This window comes from Microtus oregoni, unplaced genomic scaffold (assembly GCF_018167655.1).
Source record: "Microtus oregoni isolate MIOR12 unplaced genomic scaffold, Mior012 000088F_ref0000325, whole genome shotgun sequence".
Lineage (NCBI taxonomy): Eukaryota > Metazoa > Chordata > Mammalia > Rodentia > Cricetidae > Microtus > Microtus oregoni.
This window is the reverse complement of record NW_024544555.1, coordinates 2,278,480-2,299,737: the sequence shown is the minus strand read 5'-3', so window position 1 is coordinate 2,299,737 and position 21,258 is coordinate 2,278,480. Positions and strand designations below refer to the sequence as shown.

Genomic DNA, 21,258 nt, shown 5'->3' with positions numbered 1-21,258 from the left:
CAGTCAGGGAAGGAATCGGTCCTCTCTTCTTGCAGAAGTCTGTCTTCTCAGATGATGCTTAGGCCCGTCTTTCCCCAGTGCTGCTGAAACTGATGGATCTTTTGATCCCTGAACTCTAAAGTTGCCATTTCCCCTTTTGTGACTAGTAAACATGGTATCAGGTGATGCTCCTGCTTCTTCCAGCTGTCACCGAGCTAGTGTTAACATCTATTGATGGTTCTTTTCTGAACCAACTATTACTGTCGTGGCCAAGCAGTGATGTCTTAATTCCACCAGTTTCTCTACACTTAGCACATGCATTCTGTAAGAAAGTGGTTTTTTTTTTGTAAAAGTTTTTCAAAATGATAGTTTTTATTTTACATACCAATCCCAGTTCTATCTTCCTCCTCTCGCCCAGCTCCCCCATTTTCCCTCCACCCAACCCCTTATCCACTCTTCAGAGAGTGTGAGGCTTCCAATGGGGAGTCATCAAAGTCTGTCACAACAGTTGAGGCAGGATCAAGGCCCTCCCCGCTGTATCTAGGTTGGCCAAGGTATCCTTCCATAGGGAATGGGCTCAAAAAAAAAAAAACACCACCACCACCACCAACAACAACAAAACAACAATAACAACAACAACACCACCACCAACAACACACACACACACCAGTTCAAGCACTAGGGATAAATACTGGTTCTTGCTAGTGGCCCTACAAACTTCCCAAGACACACAACTGTCACCCACATTCAGATGACTTACATGGTTCTATGCAGGTTCCCCATTGTCAGTCCAGAATCAGTGAGCTCCCACTACCTCAGGTCACTGTTTCTGTGGGTTTCCCTGTCCCATGGTCTTGACCCCTTTGCTCATATTATCACTTCTCCCTCTCTTTGACTGAACTCAAGGAGCTCGGCCCAGTGTCTCTGTATCTGCTTCCATCAGTTACTGGATGAAGGTTCTATGATGACAATTAAGGTTGTCATCAATCTGATTAGAGATTTTTTCCTTTATATTACAATGGATACAGAGATCCCATTTGATCTTTTGGACTATCCTGTTACTATCCAAAGTGAATGATTGTGTCTAATGATGAAGAAATAGAAGACAAAACCCATTTTATAAGATGGGAGACATCCTATAAAATAAATGGTATTTTTCAAAATAACAAGATCATGAAAGGCAATCTTGAGCTGTTCCAGATTGAAGGAGACCGGAGAGCTAGACAGCCGTTCTCCATACGTGGAACTGGAAGGGATCCTAGACAAGGTTTTGTAAATTTTTTCTATAAAGGAAAATGGGACAACTGGGAAAAAAATGAGTACAGCAACTGAGTAAGATCAGGACTGGTTAATAACACCCTGCAAAGCCAATGTCCCGATTTCCGTAGCTGCACTGGCGTTTGTGTACGAGCATACTCTTGTCTTTGGGAAACAAACTCTAAAATGTGGGACTATAACTTGCCATTTGGTCTTCAACCTCCCCAGTGGGTCAGGGGGAAAAAAAAATCAAAACCTGCACAGCAAATGTTAACATTTGGGGAACCTACTGGCAGGGTGCATGGGAAGATTTTGTACAATTTTAGAAAACATTTATGTAAGCCTGAAATTATTTTGGAAATAAGCTAAAATTCATGAGCTCTCAGAATTTCCCTGAGGCCTCAAGCATTTCATTTTGAATATCAAACCTGACCTGCATGCCTCCTAGCCATCCTCATGTGACCAACTGGGCTCCATTCAACTGCTCCTTTGCTGTCTTGTCTTTTGGGGCTCTTCCTGGGAGAAAGTGCCACCCTGCATCTCTGGTGTCCTCTTATGCAGAGAGGGCAAGTGGCCTGAATGGGCACACTAGGAATCAACGGCTACCAAGGACTGCTGCCAGAGCGTGCAATGAAGGAAATCAGACAACTGAAAAAAATCTGATAGGAGAACTATTTAAGATCTGCAGTACAGACGAAGTCCAAACTGACCGTGCCAAAGGAGGAAAGGGCCGCGCTGAAAATATAGCGAGAAATAGTCTGACAAATTCTGAGACTTGCTTTATAATATCACAGCCTCAGTTTGTCCATGAGTTTCCATTAAAGCCCAGTAAAGCAGGAAGTTAGCAGATGCTTTTTTTTTAAATATGTATTTGTTTATTATGTATACCATTTCTGCCTCCATGCATTACAGAAGAGGGCACCAGATCTCATTATGGATGGCTGTGAGCCACCATGTGGTTGCTGGGAATTGAACTCAGGACTTCTGGAAGTGCAGCCAGTGCTCTTAACCTCTGAGCCATCTCTCCAGTCCCCTTCCCTCTCCTCAGATGTTGTTTTCCACATCCCTGCCTACTTTTCACCTAAAGTCTGACTTCTAACCAGGGGTTCATGTTCATGTAACAGGCTAGTTTGACTTTATTTTGGAAAATGTAGCAAGGACAGATGTTGTAAGCCAAGTTCGTGGGGGTCTTACTGTACTAAATTTGGGATTCTTACCCAAATCTCTTGTCTCCAAAAGAACTATAATCTGTGGTTCCGGAGACTGAGAGGACCAAAGGAGTCCAGGCTCCTAAACGGTTCATCTGGGCTCATCAAGCTTCTGGGCGTTCTCAGGGGCGCATGCTCGGTGTAACCCTTACGCATCAGCAAACATGCTCCAAACAACACAACGGCGACCGGAGCCACCCGAGGAGCCAGGTGGCTGCTTCATATTCAGCGGAAGAAGCAGGCGTGAATACACTGCATGTTCCCAGCTGAATTCTCTATCACTTTATTGCTGAATTATTACTCAGGACTCGGTATTAGGTCCTTCTCACTACAGAACATAGGCGGATGTTGCGTTTTGTTATTCATAAGGTTTAGCTCTTAGAGGAGAACTCTGTCTCAGGAACAGCCTGCCTCTGACGCGGTACCTGTGTGGATGTGTGCCTGGCTTTTGTCAGCGAAGGGCCAGCCTGCTCAACATCTAGAAAACATCCACTGTGATCTACAGTCAGTCCTGGTGTCAGCTGGGGGGAGAGCGTCCCTCTGAGAGGGAAGGCAAGGTCACTGGGGAGCACTATAGGTGGATCCCATGAAAGACAGGTTGAATTGTTTGCCTTTTTAACGACGTTGATTGTGACGCAGTGCTTCTGAGAGCTAGCGCGAGGCCTGGGAGGTCATAAAGAAGGACTGTCAAGGGAAGGCCACTGCCACATTAGCCTGACATTCCAGGTTGTACCAAATGATGTAGAAAGAATTCCGACTCTGAGAGCAATTGACATTTTAATAGGCACCTGCAAACCTCATTAATAAAGGAGGTGTGCATTTTTCCTATGCTAGAATCGTGAAGGACCGGGAATCAGCCCTTCTTAGTGCTCCCGGCCAGGGCTTTCAGGATTAGGCAGGTAGTAATTCTTTACCTACCGAGTGCCCAAAAGACAAACCTATCTGAAGCAGAAAGCCGTGATGTCTGAGACAAGCTTTTCACTGACCATTTAGATGAGGTAGTGAGCAGCTGGCAGCCACAGGCTGGGTGCAGATTGCTTTTTCTTCCCTCTAAACTCTATCATTGCCCAGCCTGTGATCCCGTGGCTATTCATCTCAGTAGTCCTGACCTTCCCTGTTGGAAACACAAGGACTGTGAGGATACTCTGCTGCGGAGGAGAGTTTTAAGTGTCAACACAGGAAAGCACACAGAAGGCTGGCCCACAGCAGGGCTTCTAGAATTATCCCCTTAAAGACAGTAGTATGGATGTAAGAGGCTCCTTGAAGGTCACCCTTCCTGATCTTGCTTCTTGGTTAAAGGATGGAAATCCCTGTACATGGGAACGGATCACCAAGTGGTGGCTCCTTGTTACACATACAGCCAGAGTTCCTTTTTCCATTAAAAAGAAAATGCCCTGTTTCCATTTCCTGGAGTTCTTTAAAATTATCCCTAACACCTGCCACCCCAGTCTTAATCAGTGGTGGAAGAATGGTCTCAGAACTGTTTGTCTCAATTGGCCATTTAAGTTTAATAGTAAAAAACTGGTTAATGATAACAATGCATCGTAAAACCTCCAGAAGGAAAGGAGAATGTTTTGTGGACCATTTTGTTTTTGTGTGTGGCAGTTTTAAGTTATTAGTTTTCAAAATCAGTACTTTTTAATGGAAACAACTTGACCAAAAATCTGTCACAGAATTTTTAGACCCATTAAAATAAGTTTAATGAGAAAAAATAATCGTACATTTTAATTTACAAAACAAAGAAACAACAGCCAGGTGTGTGTGTGTGTGTGTGTGTGTGTGTGTGTATAGTGCCTCTATTATTAATCCCATCACATCGCTGAAAGGCTTGAGTGTCAGAGAGGTGAAGTGACTGCCCAATGTCACACAACAAGTCATTTTTTGTATACAATGCATATGTTCCAATTCTACAGCCTGGGCTCTTACGTGCAATGCCAGAGAAACCTGGGAAAGACAGGAGGAGGAGAGAAAAGAAGAAAGGTAAGGAAAGACAGGGACTCATCACTGAGTATTTTCTGAGTGCATTGGTGGGTGTGGAACTTCAGTAAGTTCATTCTGACCATAAAAGAGAGATGACATTTCATGCCTGTCTATACAATTCTAAATCACCATTTGGACTTTTCTGAAAGTCCCTGACAGAGTTGTGCAGCCATTCTCTTAAAGAGCCTTGAGAGTTGGTTCCTTTGGGTGCCTAAAGCCCTGAATTCCTGGGATTCTGGTGCCTGGGCCAAGCCTCCTGTTCTAGAGATGGAGATCAGAGTGGCAGGGGTGGGGTGGAGTGGGGTGGATGCGAAGGTGAAGAAAAGGGACACAACCTTCATGTTGTTGCTCTGGTAACTCAGGAAGCATCTCCAGAATTCATCTTTCCTACAAAGGTCTCTCTTGCCAGAAAAGAAGATCCATCTCCCTTCCCACTGTCTTCTCAAGAAATCATTACTGAAGCCAGGTGGTGGTGGTGCACACCTTAATCCCAGAACTCAGGATGCAGAGGCAGGCAGATCTCTGTGAGTTCGGGGCCAGCCTGGTCTACAGACAAGTTCCAGGACAGCTAGATTACCCTGTCTCCAAAAGAGAGAAAGAAATGATTACTGTATGATAAAGATGCTTGTTGAAGCATCTTGATAAAGATGCTTGATGCAGTTAGTGGAAGCCTGCCTGGGAGCCCCCTGGCACTTTGAGCTTTTTTTTTCCCGGCTCTCCGTGCTGCACGTCTGGTTCCTTCCTGCCATCACAGTTCGATTTAGATGTCACCTTCTTGGGGACACCTTCCCTGGCCACACTGCTCACACCTCTCAGTCATCCTCTGCTCTGTCTCTCTGCTGCCTTCTTAACCTCTGTCCTGTAACAGTTGTGTGTGTTTGCTTACTATTTGCTCCCTCCAAAGATACGAAAAGAAGGCCTGCCTTATTTACCGTGGTGTCCCAACTCTATTCAATAGTTCCTGGCACAAAATAGGTGCTTGACTAGTATGGCTGAATGAAAAGTGAGTTGATGAAATAAGGTTGGTTTTTAACCTAGGAAGCAAGTGTTCTGGGTCTGAATGGGATAGAGATTTTGGTCCAGACCCCCTAGGCTGTGACGACACATCCAGCAGGGGTTAATGAAGGAATGCATTCATCTTCTGAGCTACAGTGTGCCAGAGACATTTGATTTCTGTTACTCGACATCAAAGAGGATGTCACTTGGAGCTAGCACTGGCTCCAAGGTGCCCACACAAACTGCTCACCATGCGCGATGCAGCATCTACAAGTGCCTCTTGCTTTGTCCCTGCATCCTGGCTGACAACGTCCTAGTCCTTACCAGGCTGCAGTACTTGTCAGCCAGTAGTGACCCTGCTTGCATGATCAGTCTGCCTCTAAAAGGGCTGCCTTTGAGCTCTGTATAAACATCAGCATGGGACACTGGAAGATGTCACCTCCGTGAGCCCTCTTGTTTCCACAGGAGATGAAAATAGGACTGCTTTGGGAATCATTTCCTTCTTGTTCTGGGAATCTGCTTTGTGTCATTTAGTGTGAAGAGAGGCAAACCCAGAAATATCTCAGGGAGAGGGAGTGATTTGGGGAATGCAAAATGGCCCTTGTGCTTCCACGTCCTGCCTCATGCACTTGGCGGAGGCTGGCAGCCCTTACAGGAGGGTTGGCTTTTCTTTCAGCATTTCCCCGAGAAGAACCCTCTCAGTTACTTTCCTCCAGCTGAGACTTCTTAGAAGGCAGCCATGCTCACTGCTATACCACCACCACAGCACCCCACTCCTGCCTCTTGGACAAGATCTTTTGTTTAACTTTGGGAAGGCTTGACCCACTGAGATGTACCTTCTTCTGTCTGTCCCTAGCCTAATCCTAGTGATCTCAACAACACTGACCCTTGCCCTATCTTTTCCAACCTCAACCATATTAAAACTATGTTTACAAGCTTCTTGGTGTGGGAGGTCCTTCTGTCTATGTGTTGCTTTTATTGGTTAATGAATGAAGAAACTGGCTTGGCCTGATAGGGTAGAACAGAGCTAGATGGGGAAGACTAAACTGAGTGCTGGGAGAAAGGAGGTGGAGTCAGAAAGAAGCCATGGAACTGCTGCTGGAGACAGATGTGCTGAAACTTTGCTGGTAGGCCACGACCTCGTAGTGATGCACATATTAATGGAGATGGGTTAAATTAAGATATAAGAGTTAGCCAATAAGAAGCTAAAGCTAATGGACCAAGCAGTGGTTTAATTAATACAGTTTCTGGGTTGTTATTTCAGTTCTGGGTGGCCAGGACGAACAAGCAGCCCCCTCCAACAGCTGCCATTAATGAAAAGGAGGTTGCAATTTAAGATAGAAGTTTGAATTTAGAGTTTGGATTATGGTTCTTGTGACCTTGGCCAAGCTGAATTCTGAGCTTTAATTCCACTCTCTACAATGGTATGATATCAAAGCAACACCTCTCATAGGGCAGATGGTTTAGATGGAATGCATGAAACATGTAAAATCCTTTGCATGTTGCAGGTGCTGAGTAAATGATGATAATTCTCTCATTAGATGCGGCTTTCTTTGTGGTTTGTTCTATTTTTCAGTTTCCACTCCACATCCAACTGATTTTGTGACCTTACACAAGCAACCACAACATTCTGCGTCTCAGTTTTCTGATCTGTAGTTTGGGAATCAAAACAGATTCTCCCTGCATGCCTCACGGGGTTCTTACGGGCATTTGTTGATGTCACTGTCATCACTGAGCTCTGCAGCAGCAACGGCATCGGCATCGTCATCAGCATCACCTCAGTTGCAGCAGCACCACGACGACCACCACCACCACCAAGACACCTTCAGATTCAGATTCCAAGGAGCCCTTCGGGTTTCCATAGCTGCCTACTCAGAGCTGCTAGGTAAAGGCTCAGAAAAGAGGTGCCACAAAGTCCCATCCTCAAACAGTTTAGGCATTGCTTCAACTTAGAAGCAACAAACAGGGGTCCCTGGGAGAGCTCTTGAAAAATCTTCATGGCTAGCATTGTCTCAAAACCAGACACGTCAGTTCATCTGTCCCCAGCGACAAATCGAAGTCCTGGAATCGCAGTGGCAGGAGACAGATGGGGCTGCAGACACTCGGAGTGCTTGCAGCTTTGTGTTGCAGTATCCACGTCACTATTTACTGGGCATCTCTGTGGGGGGTGCTGAGAATTCCATCCGTCCCATGTGTGGGAACATTACAAGGCAAAGATAAGCATGGAATTCAGGACTGTGGTTGGGAGGGATACAGTGGGATCTCAATAGTATTAGCAATTACTATTCTTTAAAAAGATGTATACCAGATATGGTTGTTTTATGATCTTATTAATCATAAAATGGTGTAGATCTATTCATATATATGTAACATTTAATAATAAAAAGGGGAAAAAACAGAATCCCCCAACTAGAAACAAGAAATCCTACACCATGTGAGCCATACCTATTTTTGTCTCCTATAAATTAGTTTGTCCCTATCACTTCCCCTAAACCGTGGTCCAAAGTGACTGACGGATAACTTCACTCTTTGCCACACTGTTTTCTGCTCCCCACTTCCCTGGCGTTTTATTTGAAGGTACACCTTGAATCCCACCTCTGAAGTTTTCTATTTGTCAAAGTGTAGATCAGTGGACTGAGGGCCTCCTGGGAACATTTTGTTTCTGCTCTGGTCTAGGACATAACTCTGGCAGACAGCTTGATCATTTACGATTGCTCTATTTTAAGCAAAATGTCCTTGTGTGATTTATTCCCAATGACACCGAGCTGCTGAAAGCATCTCCGGTGTTAACCTGTTTAGTCCTTCCTCCCAAACACACGCCCTAAGCAACTGTCCTTCATAGTCACATCAGAAGTTGCTGGGACTGTGTATATTCGCTCAACAAGAGAAGACTGGAGTCTTTTCCTTTCAAGGTATAAGCAAGGGAAGCAACAGTGGCTCCAGCGTTGGTTAGGCTAGTCTGTTAAATGTGTGGTCTTGTCCGAGGAGCTGGGAGGGCATATTAGACATCCTTCTTGTTTCAGCTCCTCATTTCCCAGGGAATCCAGAGGTGTGTGGTGGCTGGCGGGGTGTAAGGATAAACGTGGAGGCCTGGTCATCTTTGAGATAAACGATTTCCACACCTGCCAATACCATGTGTGAGGAGGAGCTGGTAACCACACAAGCACTGTGTGTACCTATGCAGTGTTAGCTGGAAGAGATAGACTCAGGGGCACAGGTTTCCTTCACCTGGTTAGCTTCTTCCCTGGGCCATGATGGGGTTGGGAGGAATCCAGGTCTTGCTGGTGCTGTTCACTTCCTGTGAGTAACCTCTTTGGCCCTGTTTTGTATCACAGGGCAACAGTCAGACTTTCAGTAACCAGACATAGGTACTAGCCAATAAGAATGGAAAAGAGATTTATGGTGGCGATCTCAGTGTCTCTGGCTAGATGCTGGGTGGTGGAGGGGAGGAGAGGGTCTGGGGAAAAAATCTAGGTGTGGGATGGGAAGAAGCTGCAAGGAGCATTGAGTACCTGCAATTCAGTAACTTTAGTACAGACCTATATCAATTTTCTAAGTACTGGTGTAGCCATGCTCCTGCCCATGACAGAGGTGGATGAGATCTTTTTCTTTGAATCTTCTGAGCCATGTTGGGGGCCTTGTTTTCACCTCAAGACTGCTGAATATGACTCTTAAGACCACTATATTAGGGAGATCTGAGAATCCCTGGGCAACTAATCTTTAGTAATTAGATCTAACTTTGGAAGGGTTTGTGACTTGAAGGACAGAGCCCAAAGGGGAAGTATGCCTAAATCAAGCATGGATTGTATGAGTGAATGACGCAGGCCTGGGGGATTGATTGGCATGCCAACAGATCTGTGGCCTGGGGGATTGGCACGCCGACAGAGCTGTGGCTATTTTGTTGAAGCCACCGTATTCTTCCCAGCTCTTTTAGGCTGCTGTCACACAGTAGACCTGGTGTGCATGGACAGTCTGACTTTTTCAAGAGATGTTGAGACTCAGAATCAATGGGTCAGTGTTTGGACTCAGCAAGTCGACATGGCTTCAAATTCTTCTGCTCCAAGAGCCCTGCCTTGGAGACGGGTGAGGGGTGGGAATAAGGGTGAACCCAGGAGAGAAAGGAAGAAGTTGAGCTCTGATGGGGGGGGGGTCTTGATGTGCTTTTTTTCAGTATGGTCCTCAGATGGCTGTGGCCCACTGCTGTCTCTCAGCTGTCCTCCCATGTCCTCCAAACACATCCTACCCTGAACCCCTTTGGTGTCAGGGTCTGAACCTGAAACAACAAGGTACTTCCAGGGCCTCTGATTCTTAGCTGGGAGTTGTAGCCTGTTCAGAAAGGAATTTCAATTGTAGTGTTGGTTCTCTGGAATGTTCTACTAAGGAGCAGATTTGTCAGTGGAACTTGGTCTGACTGCTACATTTAAGCCCAGTTGCCGAAGTTTTCTGTCTACTCAGAAGCCCGTTTCTCCATTGCTCACTCTTTCTTTTGCCTTTCCTTCAGGACTCAGACTGTGTTCTGAGCTCTAAGGCAAGGCTGTGTGGATTTCTTTTTAACCTCACTGTGTTGAACAGACCCTTTGCTTTAGAAATTCCGACCTGGAATTTTAAAGTCTTTTTTGTTGTTTTCTTTTGTTTGAGACAGGGTCTCACTAGGCCTTAGTTGGCCTAGAACTTTCTGTGTAGACCAGGCTAGTCTTGAACTCATATAGAGATCCTTTTGTCTCTGCCTCTCCAAGTGCTAGGACTAAAGGTGTATGCCACCAGGTTCAGCAGTCCCATTTTCTTAAAAACAACCAAACCTAGCAGTTGTAGGTATTCATTAAGCATCATTTATTTTCTTTCTTTTTAGAAATAACTTATTTTTATTTTATGTGTATTGGTGTTTTGCCTGCATGTATGTCAGATACCCTGGAACTGGAGTTACAGATAGTTGTGAGCTGCCATGTGGGTGCTGGGGATTGAACCTGGGTCTTCTGGAAAAGCAGCCAGTGCTCTTAACTGCTGAGCCATCTCTCTAGCCCCCTTAAATTATTTTCTTATCTCAGGTAATCTCCACAGTGGTCCCGTGAGGTTGGCACTATCATCCCTACTGATGAAAAAGAATGTCTGTGTGATTAAGTGGGATAGTTGCCCAGAAAATGATAAACAGAAACCCAAACTCTGTGTCCAGCAGAGCCTGCTGGCCTTTTCTGAATTTTTAGCCAAAATTACACCACGTTGCCTTCTAGCAGTTGGGACTCATTCACTGTCCTGGAGTGAATAATGGTCTTTTGGTTTATACATTACAGTCCCCAGCTGGACTTTGCCACCAGATAGTTTGGGTTCTCATCCTTGCCTCAGCCAGTCTGTGGCCAATTTCTAAGTTTCCATTTCCTCAGCTCTATAAGGGAACAGTTATAGTTGCCTTACAGTGTTTTACGGTAAGTATACAAGAAGATGAATGTATGATTCTCATTGCTGTATCCAGCATGGAGGTAAACGTCAGACAGGTGTTGGTGGAATAAAAGAGTGAAAGACACTTGTGAAGAACAGAGTCCACAGAATCAACTCACCAGTGCTCATGGGGCTTGCAGAGACAAAAGCAACTATCAGGAAGCCTACATGGGTCTGAACTAGGTCCTCTGCATATACACTAGTTGCATAGCTTACTGTTCTTGCGGGGATCCTATAGGAGTGTGGGGGGGTATCTCTGACTCTTTTACCTGCTCTTGGGACCCTTTCCACTACTGGACCCTTTCCTTATCCAGCTTTGACATGAGGGTTTGTGCCTGGTCATATTTGAACTTGTTACACTGTGTTCAGTTGATATCCCTGGAAGGCCTGCTCTTTTTGGAGGGAAAACAGAGAAGGAGTAGGTCTGGGAAGAGGGGAGTTGTGTGTAGGGAGGACTGGGAGGTGTGGAGGGAGGGGAGACGGTTGTTAAGATGTAATATATGAGAGAATAATAAAAACACATAACTGGAGGAAACACAATAGGCTTTTGCTTACAACCAAATGTCTGAATATACTTCTCAATGTTATGGTAGGGCTGATACATGAATAAAGTTCCATTTTCATCAAAAAAGGTGTTCATGAAATCAGCTTTTACTTGGCAATATCAGCCCATTCCACCCAAGCACTGGCAACGTTCTTGCGGTATGCTTTGGGAGGCCTTTGACTCTGGGAGTGGATGGAAAGCTTGCACCATGGAGGTGGCGATCCTTGTAGTTATCCTCATTTCTCAGAGAGGTTATGCTGGGGAGATGGCAGGAAGAGAAAACCTTCTATTTCATGTTTCATATCCATTTCTATTTCATAGAAATCCTTTTCTGTTGCCCTGTAAACCATCTACTTGATAGCCACACACTGGACCAGTTGCCACTGGGGAACAGCCTAAACAATCAGTTGGCTTATTATACTGCATGTTTGCCACTCTGGGTCTAGAGTGACTTGGTATACTTAATGAGAGTGATTTTCTGGAGTAAAGATGAGGCACGGGTACCCACATTTAGAAAATCATAGTGTGTTTCTGTCCCTGCGACTGTAGTATTGCTCCATCTGGTTGGCTGTCCTGAGTTGAACGTGCTGATTTCATGGTGTGTACATGAATCCCAATCTCACAGAAATGCAAGAACAACATGCTACCGTGGGCCCCACCGGCTCCAAAACTCTGGCACAGATGCCATATTCCTTGGCAGGATTATGGTTTCGCTTTATTCTATTAATGTCTAAAAATGCCTACAGATAATTCAGTTTGCCAAGTGTGTGGGCGGGTTAAAGATGTATATTCGCAATCCCGAGACCTGCAAGAACTGTCTGTGGTAAACGGCTAATTAGACCTGCCTTTTTTGTCTTTATTTTAAGTGGCATCCAGCCTTAGTAGCAAAAGGCATTTATGCATTAAAGTGTCCACGTTGATGGGCATGTGATGAGCGCTAAGTCACAACAATTACATTTAATGAGAACTAATGGGCTGTCTTAGAGCGTGACCCTGACTCCCAGAGCTGCCTTCCCCGCTCCCCCGCCCTGCTCACAAAGCTCCCTTGCCGGACCTGCTCATTCCAGTCCATCCACGAGGAGTCACTTCATTTTGACCCTTTCTCCATGGCAGACTCTGTCCTCTTCCCTCTTCTGCCAGTGGTGTAAACATTGCACCCATCAAACCTGCTTTCTATTCTTCCCTGAGAAGCTCGTTCTTCCCCACTTCCTGCCCCTTCTCGTCTGTGTCTGTCGCCTGCATGATTCTTCCTTTATTCCTTCTAATCTCTCTTTTCCTTCTCAAGCCTTCTCTGTCCACTTCCTTTGGTAGCAGCTCTCCCCAAAGAGCACCCATTCTTGCCCTCCGCCTTTGTCCTATTAGGGGAAATAAGTCATCTGCCCTAATGCCTCAAACGGTTAGGAACCTTGGAGAGCAAAATTGTTGGAATGCAAGCAGAATATGGATCTAAACTCGCTGCACAGTCAAGGTTGCTTTGAAGCGCATTTTGCTGTGAGGGGAAAAACGAAAAGTCTATAATGCCATCCATGTCCCTTATCTGCGTCTCCATGCCCCCTGTTTATCTACTGTGTACAAATATGTGGGAAGAAACAGGCCAAGAAGCTTAGCGCATAATAATCTTTTGGCATTTGGTAGTCAGCCTTCTCTCTGGCCTTGTTCGTAGTAAACTCGGGAAGTAACTCCCTTCAGTTTCTGTGGCTTCCCAGAAGACGGCAGAGGCTGTTCTGTGTGATGGAGAGAGAGTGGGATGGCAATGAGGTCAAAGAGGCCCTGAGAACAATTTCACCTCTGCCACACTGCAGTTGTCCTAGGATGCGGAGACGTTTTACGTTGAGCGCACGGGCCGAGAGGCCAAATCCTGCACGCGTAAGGCCCAGGTGCCAACGCTGTCCCTATTTCTTGGCTCAAGCCGTAGGCTCGGCTGAATCAATCACTAAGTTTAGAAACATGCTGGGTGGTGGTGGCGCACGCCTTTAATCCCAGCACTTGGGAGGCAGAGGCAGGTGGATCTCTGTGAGTTCGAGGCCAGCCTGATCTATAGAGTGAGTTCCAGGACAGCCAGGGCTACACAGAGAAACTCTATCTCAGGGTGGTGGGGTGGTGTTGGTAGGGTGCATGGGGAGAGGCCAACCAATTCAGGGCAGCAGTTCACACCTTCCCAGTCCTTCAGGTGTTCGAGGAGACTAATCCTTAGAAGACCAGTAGGATGCCTGTAGTGGAGGCAGACTGTATTTACATGCAATTCACCTCTTTCTGTGTCTAAAAAAAGCCATCCAAGGAATCATTTGCTGGTAAGTATGGTCTGTGTGGCTGAAGCAGTGGATACTGGGGGCATCGTCTTGCCAAACGCTGACTTTCTCCGGAGGTCTGTCTGTTGTCCCGAGTGGCAGCCACTTCGGTGGGCAAATAGGACGGTCATCTCTGCTCCTGAGGGGACTGCTTCAGGCTGGGACCCCTTCAAGGTGGCTGGCTGTTCGTGTTTTCCAGAGGTGGCATGGGAGGCATAGTGTTTGGTAGGAGGAGGGCTGTAATTCTGAAATCTTACGGTTTTGACTTGCTGTAAAATAGAAAGAAGAGCAAAGGACTAGGTGTGAGATGTGTATTCTATCCCCAATCCCTGGATAAGATGTGTCCTTTCTCTACAGTTGTCCCCACTCAAGACGCCTCATTTAGGTGGTGTTCATTCAGCAAGCATTTGTGTCTACTATGCATCGTGTAATATACCCTGTGAGGTGCATATAAGCTGCTGAGATGGTGGAGTAGCATCTCATAGGCAGCCAGCGAAAGCTGTTCTTGAGGCAGAAGGATTTAAGAATTAGGGTGAATAGTTTGGAAGAAACTGGGTCAGCAGTGGTCTTCACAAGGACCCCTCTGGAAAATATAAGTTCACCTTTCCCCTCTCCCTTCTCCCCTCTGCTTGTTAAGGTTTATCCCCACGAGTTCCCCATAATCTCCTTAGAAACACTCATCCCAGAGCTGGTTTCCTGGACACCTGCTGTTGCCATCTAGGCTTCTAAGTGTTGACTGACTTCTCTGTACATTAAGACCACTAGACCAATATACAGGGCTGCATTTCAAGTGTGTTTTTAAAAGATGGAAGAAACAGAGACAAGTGTGGTAGCACAGGCATTTGGATGGGGGATTGTGGGTTTGAGGCCAGTTTTAACTATATAGTGAAAATATGTCTCAAAACCAAAGTAAAACCTAAAGGCAAGCATCCGAACTAGCCTAAGATCTGGAGCTCTGGGCCGATCACTACTGGCGACACCTGGCTGAGCTGAAGGGTTGCTCCCTCTTTATGAGACCGTGTCTGCACTTCACGTGAAGCCCCATCTCCCTTTGCTTTCTCTCATGCCTCCTAGGTGGTTATGTATCTTGCTTGGCAATTATAGGTGTTTGCTTTAGCTAGTTACTGTCCCACAGCTTAGTAAAGTGTTCTTTCTGTGGTACTTCCTGGGAGTTACTTCTTTGTTCCATGAAATTACCTCGTTTTTGTCTCCAAGTTTCCCCTGCTTTCTGATTCTCACATTTCCAGTGTGATCTTGGGACGTCGAAGTTAGGGGGTTGTGTCTGATGACTTGGGATATTGGACAACTGGGATCCTTTAGATTGCATGAACATTGGAAGTTGGAATAAGCACTCCCAACCCTTCTGTCAGTCACCATGAACTTTTCCAAATGCATTTCTGTACAAGCTGAGTGGAAAGAACCTGGGCTTTTGTATCGAATACAGATGTCAGCTGCGTGGCTTTGGGCAATGTTATTTAACTCCCAAGCTTTTGCTTCCTCATTCTACATGAGGATGAAAATAATACCTACCTCAGAGGGTTGTTATTGGGGTTTAATGAGACGGCACACATGGAGCGCTGTGCATGGTTGTCTGCTAGCATATTCAGTAGTTAGCTTAGCAAATAGGAGGGAACTCCATCCCACCCATGTTTTTGTAGGGCGTGGGTGACAACGGTGGGATGGTGGTGAGGGTGGTGGTGGGGAGATGATTGGTGAGTGCGTGCAGTGATGCTCAGTAAACTGAAGGATAGTGAGGAACATCACCTGATCCCTTCATGTCACCTTCTCCTTTTCATGATCTCTCTTGCTTCAAGGACCTTATAAAACTCCATGTCTTCTAGCGCAAAAATCTCCAGATGTTAACAGATCTGGTTGATTCCATAGATGTCACAATAAGTTAGCTGTTAGAATTACCATTCGATGTGACTTGGGCATCACTTAAATTCTCCCTTGTCTTAGTTGTTCCTGTCATCTGATGAAGTTATGTATCAAGCCCTGTGAAAATACTGCACATATCTTACACAATGTCATCTCCAAGCCCATGGATGGCCATTATTATTATTTACCTAACATCTTTTAGATTTGTTTTTATTTTATATATATGGGTCTGTCTTGTTTGCATGTCTCAATGTGCACCACGTGTGTCCCTGCCGAGGTCAGAAGAAGGCATCACGTATGGAATTGGAGTCGTGGGTGGTTGTGAAGTCACCATGGGGGTTCTAGGAACTGAATCCTGGTCCTCTATAAGAGCTGCAAGTCCTTTTACCTGCCGAGCCATGTCTCTAGGCCCTATATTATTATTTCTATGAATGAGGCAAATAAGTAAATCATGAATGAATAAACAAAGGCCCAGAAGGGTGAAGTGCTTTAGCCAGAGCCACCTAACCAGAGCAGTGATTCAAATCAAGCCATGTTTTTTTCCAGGAAGTTTCTGGAACATGAGGAGTAGGTTTATGAAGGAGAAGGCGTGCTTGGTGTGAGGGGGGGTGGGACTGTGTTGTGTGTGTAAAGATTTTATTGGAGGCTGCCAGTGTAGTTGGCCATGTCCATGGTGTGCAAAGCTGGGAGGCTAAAGAGTCAGGCTCCCAAGTATACTCCATTCCTACCTTTTCGGTGCCGTTTTTTGAATTTTCTGGTTTCACTAGGATCGAGGGTGGGGCGGAGGCAGGCGGCTTGGGCGGTGGCTCACTCTTGATGGGTATCTCTTTGCCTTCCATGATGAGGGAACTGGCCGCTGAGTGGATCCTGGTCTTGCCACCTCTGCAGCTGCAGGTCAGGGCAGGCTCCCCAGTAGAAATGGGTTTAGACCCCATCTCTACCATCATGGGTGCTGGGGAAGAGGTCATTCCCTGCGGCTGACAGAACTGGAACTTGTGAGGCCGGATCACCATGGTGGGGCTGCGCCTGAGGGATCCCACCATGAAAGTGGGGATCCCTGACTGCACTGGTCTCTGCAAGGATCCATCTGCAGGATGACAGAGCAGTATCAGCAATAGGATGGCTGACAGAGGATTGCGTGCGGGCTGGGTATGCACTGTGTCCGATATCTCAGAATAGATTGGTAAGGCTTTTCTAATATGACTGCTCGCACTCTCCTGGGGTCTTTCAAAGGTGACCTACTCTATTTTTAGTGCTATTTGCTGTCGCTGGCAGCAGGTAAATGTCTAGTTGAATGCTGTGTGAGGTAGCTGAAGGAATGCTGCTTCAAATTATGTCCCCTCTGCCCCTTTTCTCTTCCTCTAGCCCTTTAGGATGGCTAGGGAAACAGACACACAAAGTTTCACAGTGAAAAGCAAACACAGAGGCAGACAGGCCAAAGAGTAAGCAGAAAGTGAGAAGCACAAAGTGAGCAGACAACAGAGCAGGAGGGCTGACGAGGGAGAGGAGGCTAGTGTCATCCCTGTGTGCTGAAAAAATTGTTAATAGAAACTTTAAGTGCAGGGGTGGGGCAGCCACTGAGAAGGCCTCCTTGTTTACTTCCTGATGCTCAGCAAAGGTTCCCAAACACACCATGGAGTGTGGATTGCTTCTTACAGGATATCCAACCTGCCAAGCAGCGCCTGAAGTCACAGATGCTTGCTGGCTGTCACTATTATGTGAAGGACAGCGCAGTGTGCCTAGCAACACAAAAGTCTGACTGTGTGTGTGTGTGTGCTTCATGTAGGCAGTCCTTCCTCAGGTAATGGAAACCAAGTCCTCCCCAAGACGCTCTAAGAAGAAGGTCCCATTCCTTGGGCGTAAGTTCTATAGGTGACCAAAGAAATGGGAGGCTCCTTGCCTTTGGAGAAAAAACTGTGCAAAGCATTGTGGGTCATTCTCAAAGGGTCTCCAAACATTTGAAGAACCATATATTATCGATGATGGTCTTTCCTGACAGTTCTTGGACACATTTTTTTCCTGACACAGGGTTTCTCTGCATAGCCCTTGTTGTCTTGGAACTCACTCTGTAGAAGAGGCTGGCCTTGAACTCACAGAAATCTGCCTTCCTGTACCTCCCAAGTGCTGGGATTTAAGGTGTGTACCACTATTGCCCAGTTTGGACACACGTTTGAAACAAAGTCATCCATGTCTAGCATGGAGGGCCTGAGCCAAGCCACACTTTGTGTTGTGGTTGTGAACCTTCACCAAGCAGGAAGTTTTCATGGACAATGAGCTCAGGTGTATTCTCAGCTGCTGCAAGCATGTTGTGATTTGCCGAGTCTGACCTTTCCATTTCCACATTAGTTTTTCCACTGATTAGCGGCATAGGCCTTTGGAGAGACTGATAGCTCGACCTACTTCACCTTGGAAAATGGGATAAAGGAAAGCTTCTACAACTAGGGAAGTCAAAATAATACCAGACAGACACATCCTTGACTCCTATAGATGTGTGTGTGTGGGGAAATTTGGCTTTTTTTTGCCCATCTGGTTATCTGGTCAGTTTCCAGTTTTCAAGAGACCTAATACTCTCTTATTACGTGTGTATACAACACAAACAGTCAAAGTTCCAGGTCAATCAAGAGTTACACAGCCCTAACGAGGTAGTGTATTAAAAATATGTGAGCTATCGTAAGTGGAATCCAATTCTTTGCATGGCTAAGTGGTCTGGACTGAGGGAACATCTCAACCCTAAACAAGCTCAGGATGTAGATGGACCGAAGATAATCTGTTTAGTTGTAGTAGTAGCAAAGTGATTTTTATACTAATAATTAACGTGACTTTATCAAGAAAATAACTTTTTTTAAAAGCCATGTTCTCAAGAGATTGTTATATGTGGACACTGTATGGTTAGCCTAGTAGCTAAATCTGATAGGGATACTGTGCCAACATGGTATAACACACGGAGGGTGATGAGCTGAGTATTATTGTTTCCATTTTACAAATGAGGAAAATAAAGAGGGCAGGAACTTGTACAAGGCTGTTAGGGTGAATAATTGGTGGGGGGCAGGAAAGAGGGGGCTGAAGCCAGAAACAGGAGATACGGGTGGGCACAGTTAGAGGCTATGCCAGTTATTAGATGGAAAAGATGGGGACACGGAGAAATGAAGACACTTGCTTTCTTTTGTTCTTGGGGACTTCCCCTTGCAGCATACTGTGTCCCTTGTGCTATTCCTCTGTCCTGCATCTCATGCTTTAATCATTTGGTGAGATGGCCCGAGAGACGGCAGGGCCAGTTTTAAGCTGGGGATGTAGAACAAAGTGTATGTCCCATACTGGGATTGTGACTAAAAGGGATCCTTTCTTGCTTTGTACAATGAGGTTTCAGGATCTTTCCTGAGTCCCTGCAAATGAAACCTCATGCAGAAGTTTACTATGTTGATAATTAATAAGAGCATGGTGTTGATGATAGATGTGCACGTACTGCCGTGTGCTCAGTATGGATATTATAGAGGGAAAAAAGAAAGCCATGGGACGGCGCACACTGTGTGACTGGAAGGTGTCTATCAATCTGGAAAAATCTGGACCTCGTGGGCCAAAGTAAGATGAGAGTCTTCCTTTTACATAACCTTTAAAAAAAGAACTTCTCTGCATGGGTTACATAAACAATATAGTAGAAAACGGGTTCTACGTACTGTCTCTAGAGTCTTGTCTTCTCCTCCCAGGCCCTGCCGGCTCAAGGGGTGTCTCCAGAACACAGTCTGAGAAGCACTGAACCAGCAATGTCAGCCTTTGTGTGGGTCCCCCCTTGGCTACAATCCAATTACATGCTGCCACCCCGTTATTCACCGTGTAGGTATGAATGGACCAGATGGAAGGGGTCTTCAGTAGGCCTAGGCTACACTCAATAAAGGCACTCTTCCCTTGGGAACTATCCTTTGCAGAGGCTCAGCTCAAAACCAGTTGTTCTTATGAGAACCCTCCAGTGTGCCCCAATCGGAATCCCCTCTGTTTGGCTCTAGGCACGTACCTTTCTGCCACCACTTACTCTTTCTCATGCTGTTCCGCCCTTTCCGATGAGACCCTTGTCCCGGAGTCCCTGGGCTGGCTGTGCTCCCCGCAGGATTAACTACGGCAGTGGGCACAAAGACGGATTTGAAGGGTCGGTTTTGCCGGGGATCACCTTCTGAAAAGCTACCCTGGGAGGACACAGAGGAGGTGGGTAATGCCCATGTGGTGTAGACAGTGGGACTCCGGGGATCTGGAAAACTAGATGTCTTTCTAGCTGTTGAACTATTTTGTAAAAGAGAAGAAATGGAGAGAGAAAATGTTCAGTTAAGAGTCCCATTTTTTTTAAACAGCTCCCAACCACATGAATGTAGCCACCCTTGACCATCCACACCCATTCTTTTGTCACCCACAGATCTGCCTACGTTGATCCCACCTCCCTGCACCTTAATAACTATGTGGGTCCTGACATCAGGGAGATGGGCTTATGAAGTCCTGGAAGACCTTGCACCCTCAAACTTCATTTTTCCCTGTAGCTCGGATCACCCTTCACCCCATACTCCTTCAGCCCAAGGTCAGGGCCCAGGCCTTACGTGAGCTCGCTGCTCTTTTCTTGCTTTGTTTGGTAAGTTTCTGTTTACTCAGTAGCTTTCCCACTCAATGCTAAACCATCTGAAGGTGAGGGGTTCTGAGGTTTATTTTATAGCCTCTGCTATCTGCCCGTCCTGCTGATTAATGTGTGTGTCGAATGGCAGCCTCAGCCTCGATTCCTTGAGAGTTCCTTCTAGTCATTTTGGTTAGCACACGTTGAGGGTTTACTGTAAGCCAGCCACTGGCCAGGTACTTCACACATATTAATGTGAGTTCTTCGTGACAGTTTTCTAAGACAGTGCCGCTTTCCCTATGGCTTTATAGACTTTTTAATTTGTAAATTACACAGAGCATTTATGGGACTAGAGAGTGCACTTAATTGGTAAAGTGTTTGCTGTGAAACCGCGAGAACCCAAAAACAATCTCCAGCATCCAGTTATGAAAAGCCAGCTGAGGTAGTAGTATCATCTGGGGAAGGGGGAGACAGGCGGATTCCCGGAGCTTGCCGGCCTAGCTGAATTGTTGAGTTCTAGGTCCCAGTGAGAGACCCCAGCTCAAAAGACAAGGTAGATAATTCTAAAGGAATGACACTTGAAGTTGACCTCTGGCCTCCACTTGCATATATACATCAGCAACAGGCAAGACTAGTTCCCAAATTATTTCCAGCAGGAGAAACAGAAGCAAGGACAGAATCGAACTAATTAGGCTCAAGTCAGTCTCATTCCACCAGTCTCTTCTTTGAACGACTGTTTATGGCACCAGGTATAAACTCAGCACTGGGCTTGATTCCAGGAACTCCTAAACTGTGATTTTTTTTCCCATCCAATGCTGACTCCTTCTATGTCTTTTGGCAAAAAGCTTAGCACTTACCCAACATTTTCTTCCAACATCAAAGCACTTTGCTAACTTGTATTAATTAATCCCCAGGAAACCCCAAACCTGAAGACATTATGATCTTTGTTCTCAGAGGACACTGAAAGACATTCTGGGCTTAAGTGGGAGGAGTGGATATTCTGGTTTGCTCTGCTAACACAGGTCCCTGTGTCCCTTTCTGTCTGTGATGTTAGACCTTATTCTGTTTTCAAAGAGAGCATTCCACATAGAGTTCTGCTGGACT

At 45.9% G+C, this 21,258-nt stretch overlaps 1 protein-coding gene across 2 annotated transcripts in view; it reads right to left on the bottom strand.

The window, feature by feature from the left end:
* Window positions 1–13,142: 13,142 nt before the first annotated feature.
* Window positions 13,143–21,258, bottom strand: part of LOC121442246 (E3 ubiquitin-protein ligase SH3RF2) — a 112,350-nt gene continuing 104,234 nt past the window's right edge. For both annotated transcript variants that reach the window (XM_041643713.1, XM_041643714.1), the window contains 3 exons: window positions 19,591–19,835; window positions 16,292–16,650; window positions 13,143–13,954 (listed from right to left, as the gene is read on the bottom strand). In XM_041643713.1, coding sequence (XP_041499647.1) covers window positions 13,679–13,954; window positions 16,292–16,650; window positions 19,591–19,835 — 880 coding nt within the window. In that variant the 3' untranslated portion in view covers window positions 13,143–13,678. The remainder of the gene's footprint in view (window positions 13,955–16,291; window positions 16,651–19,590; window positions 19,836–21,258) is intronic.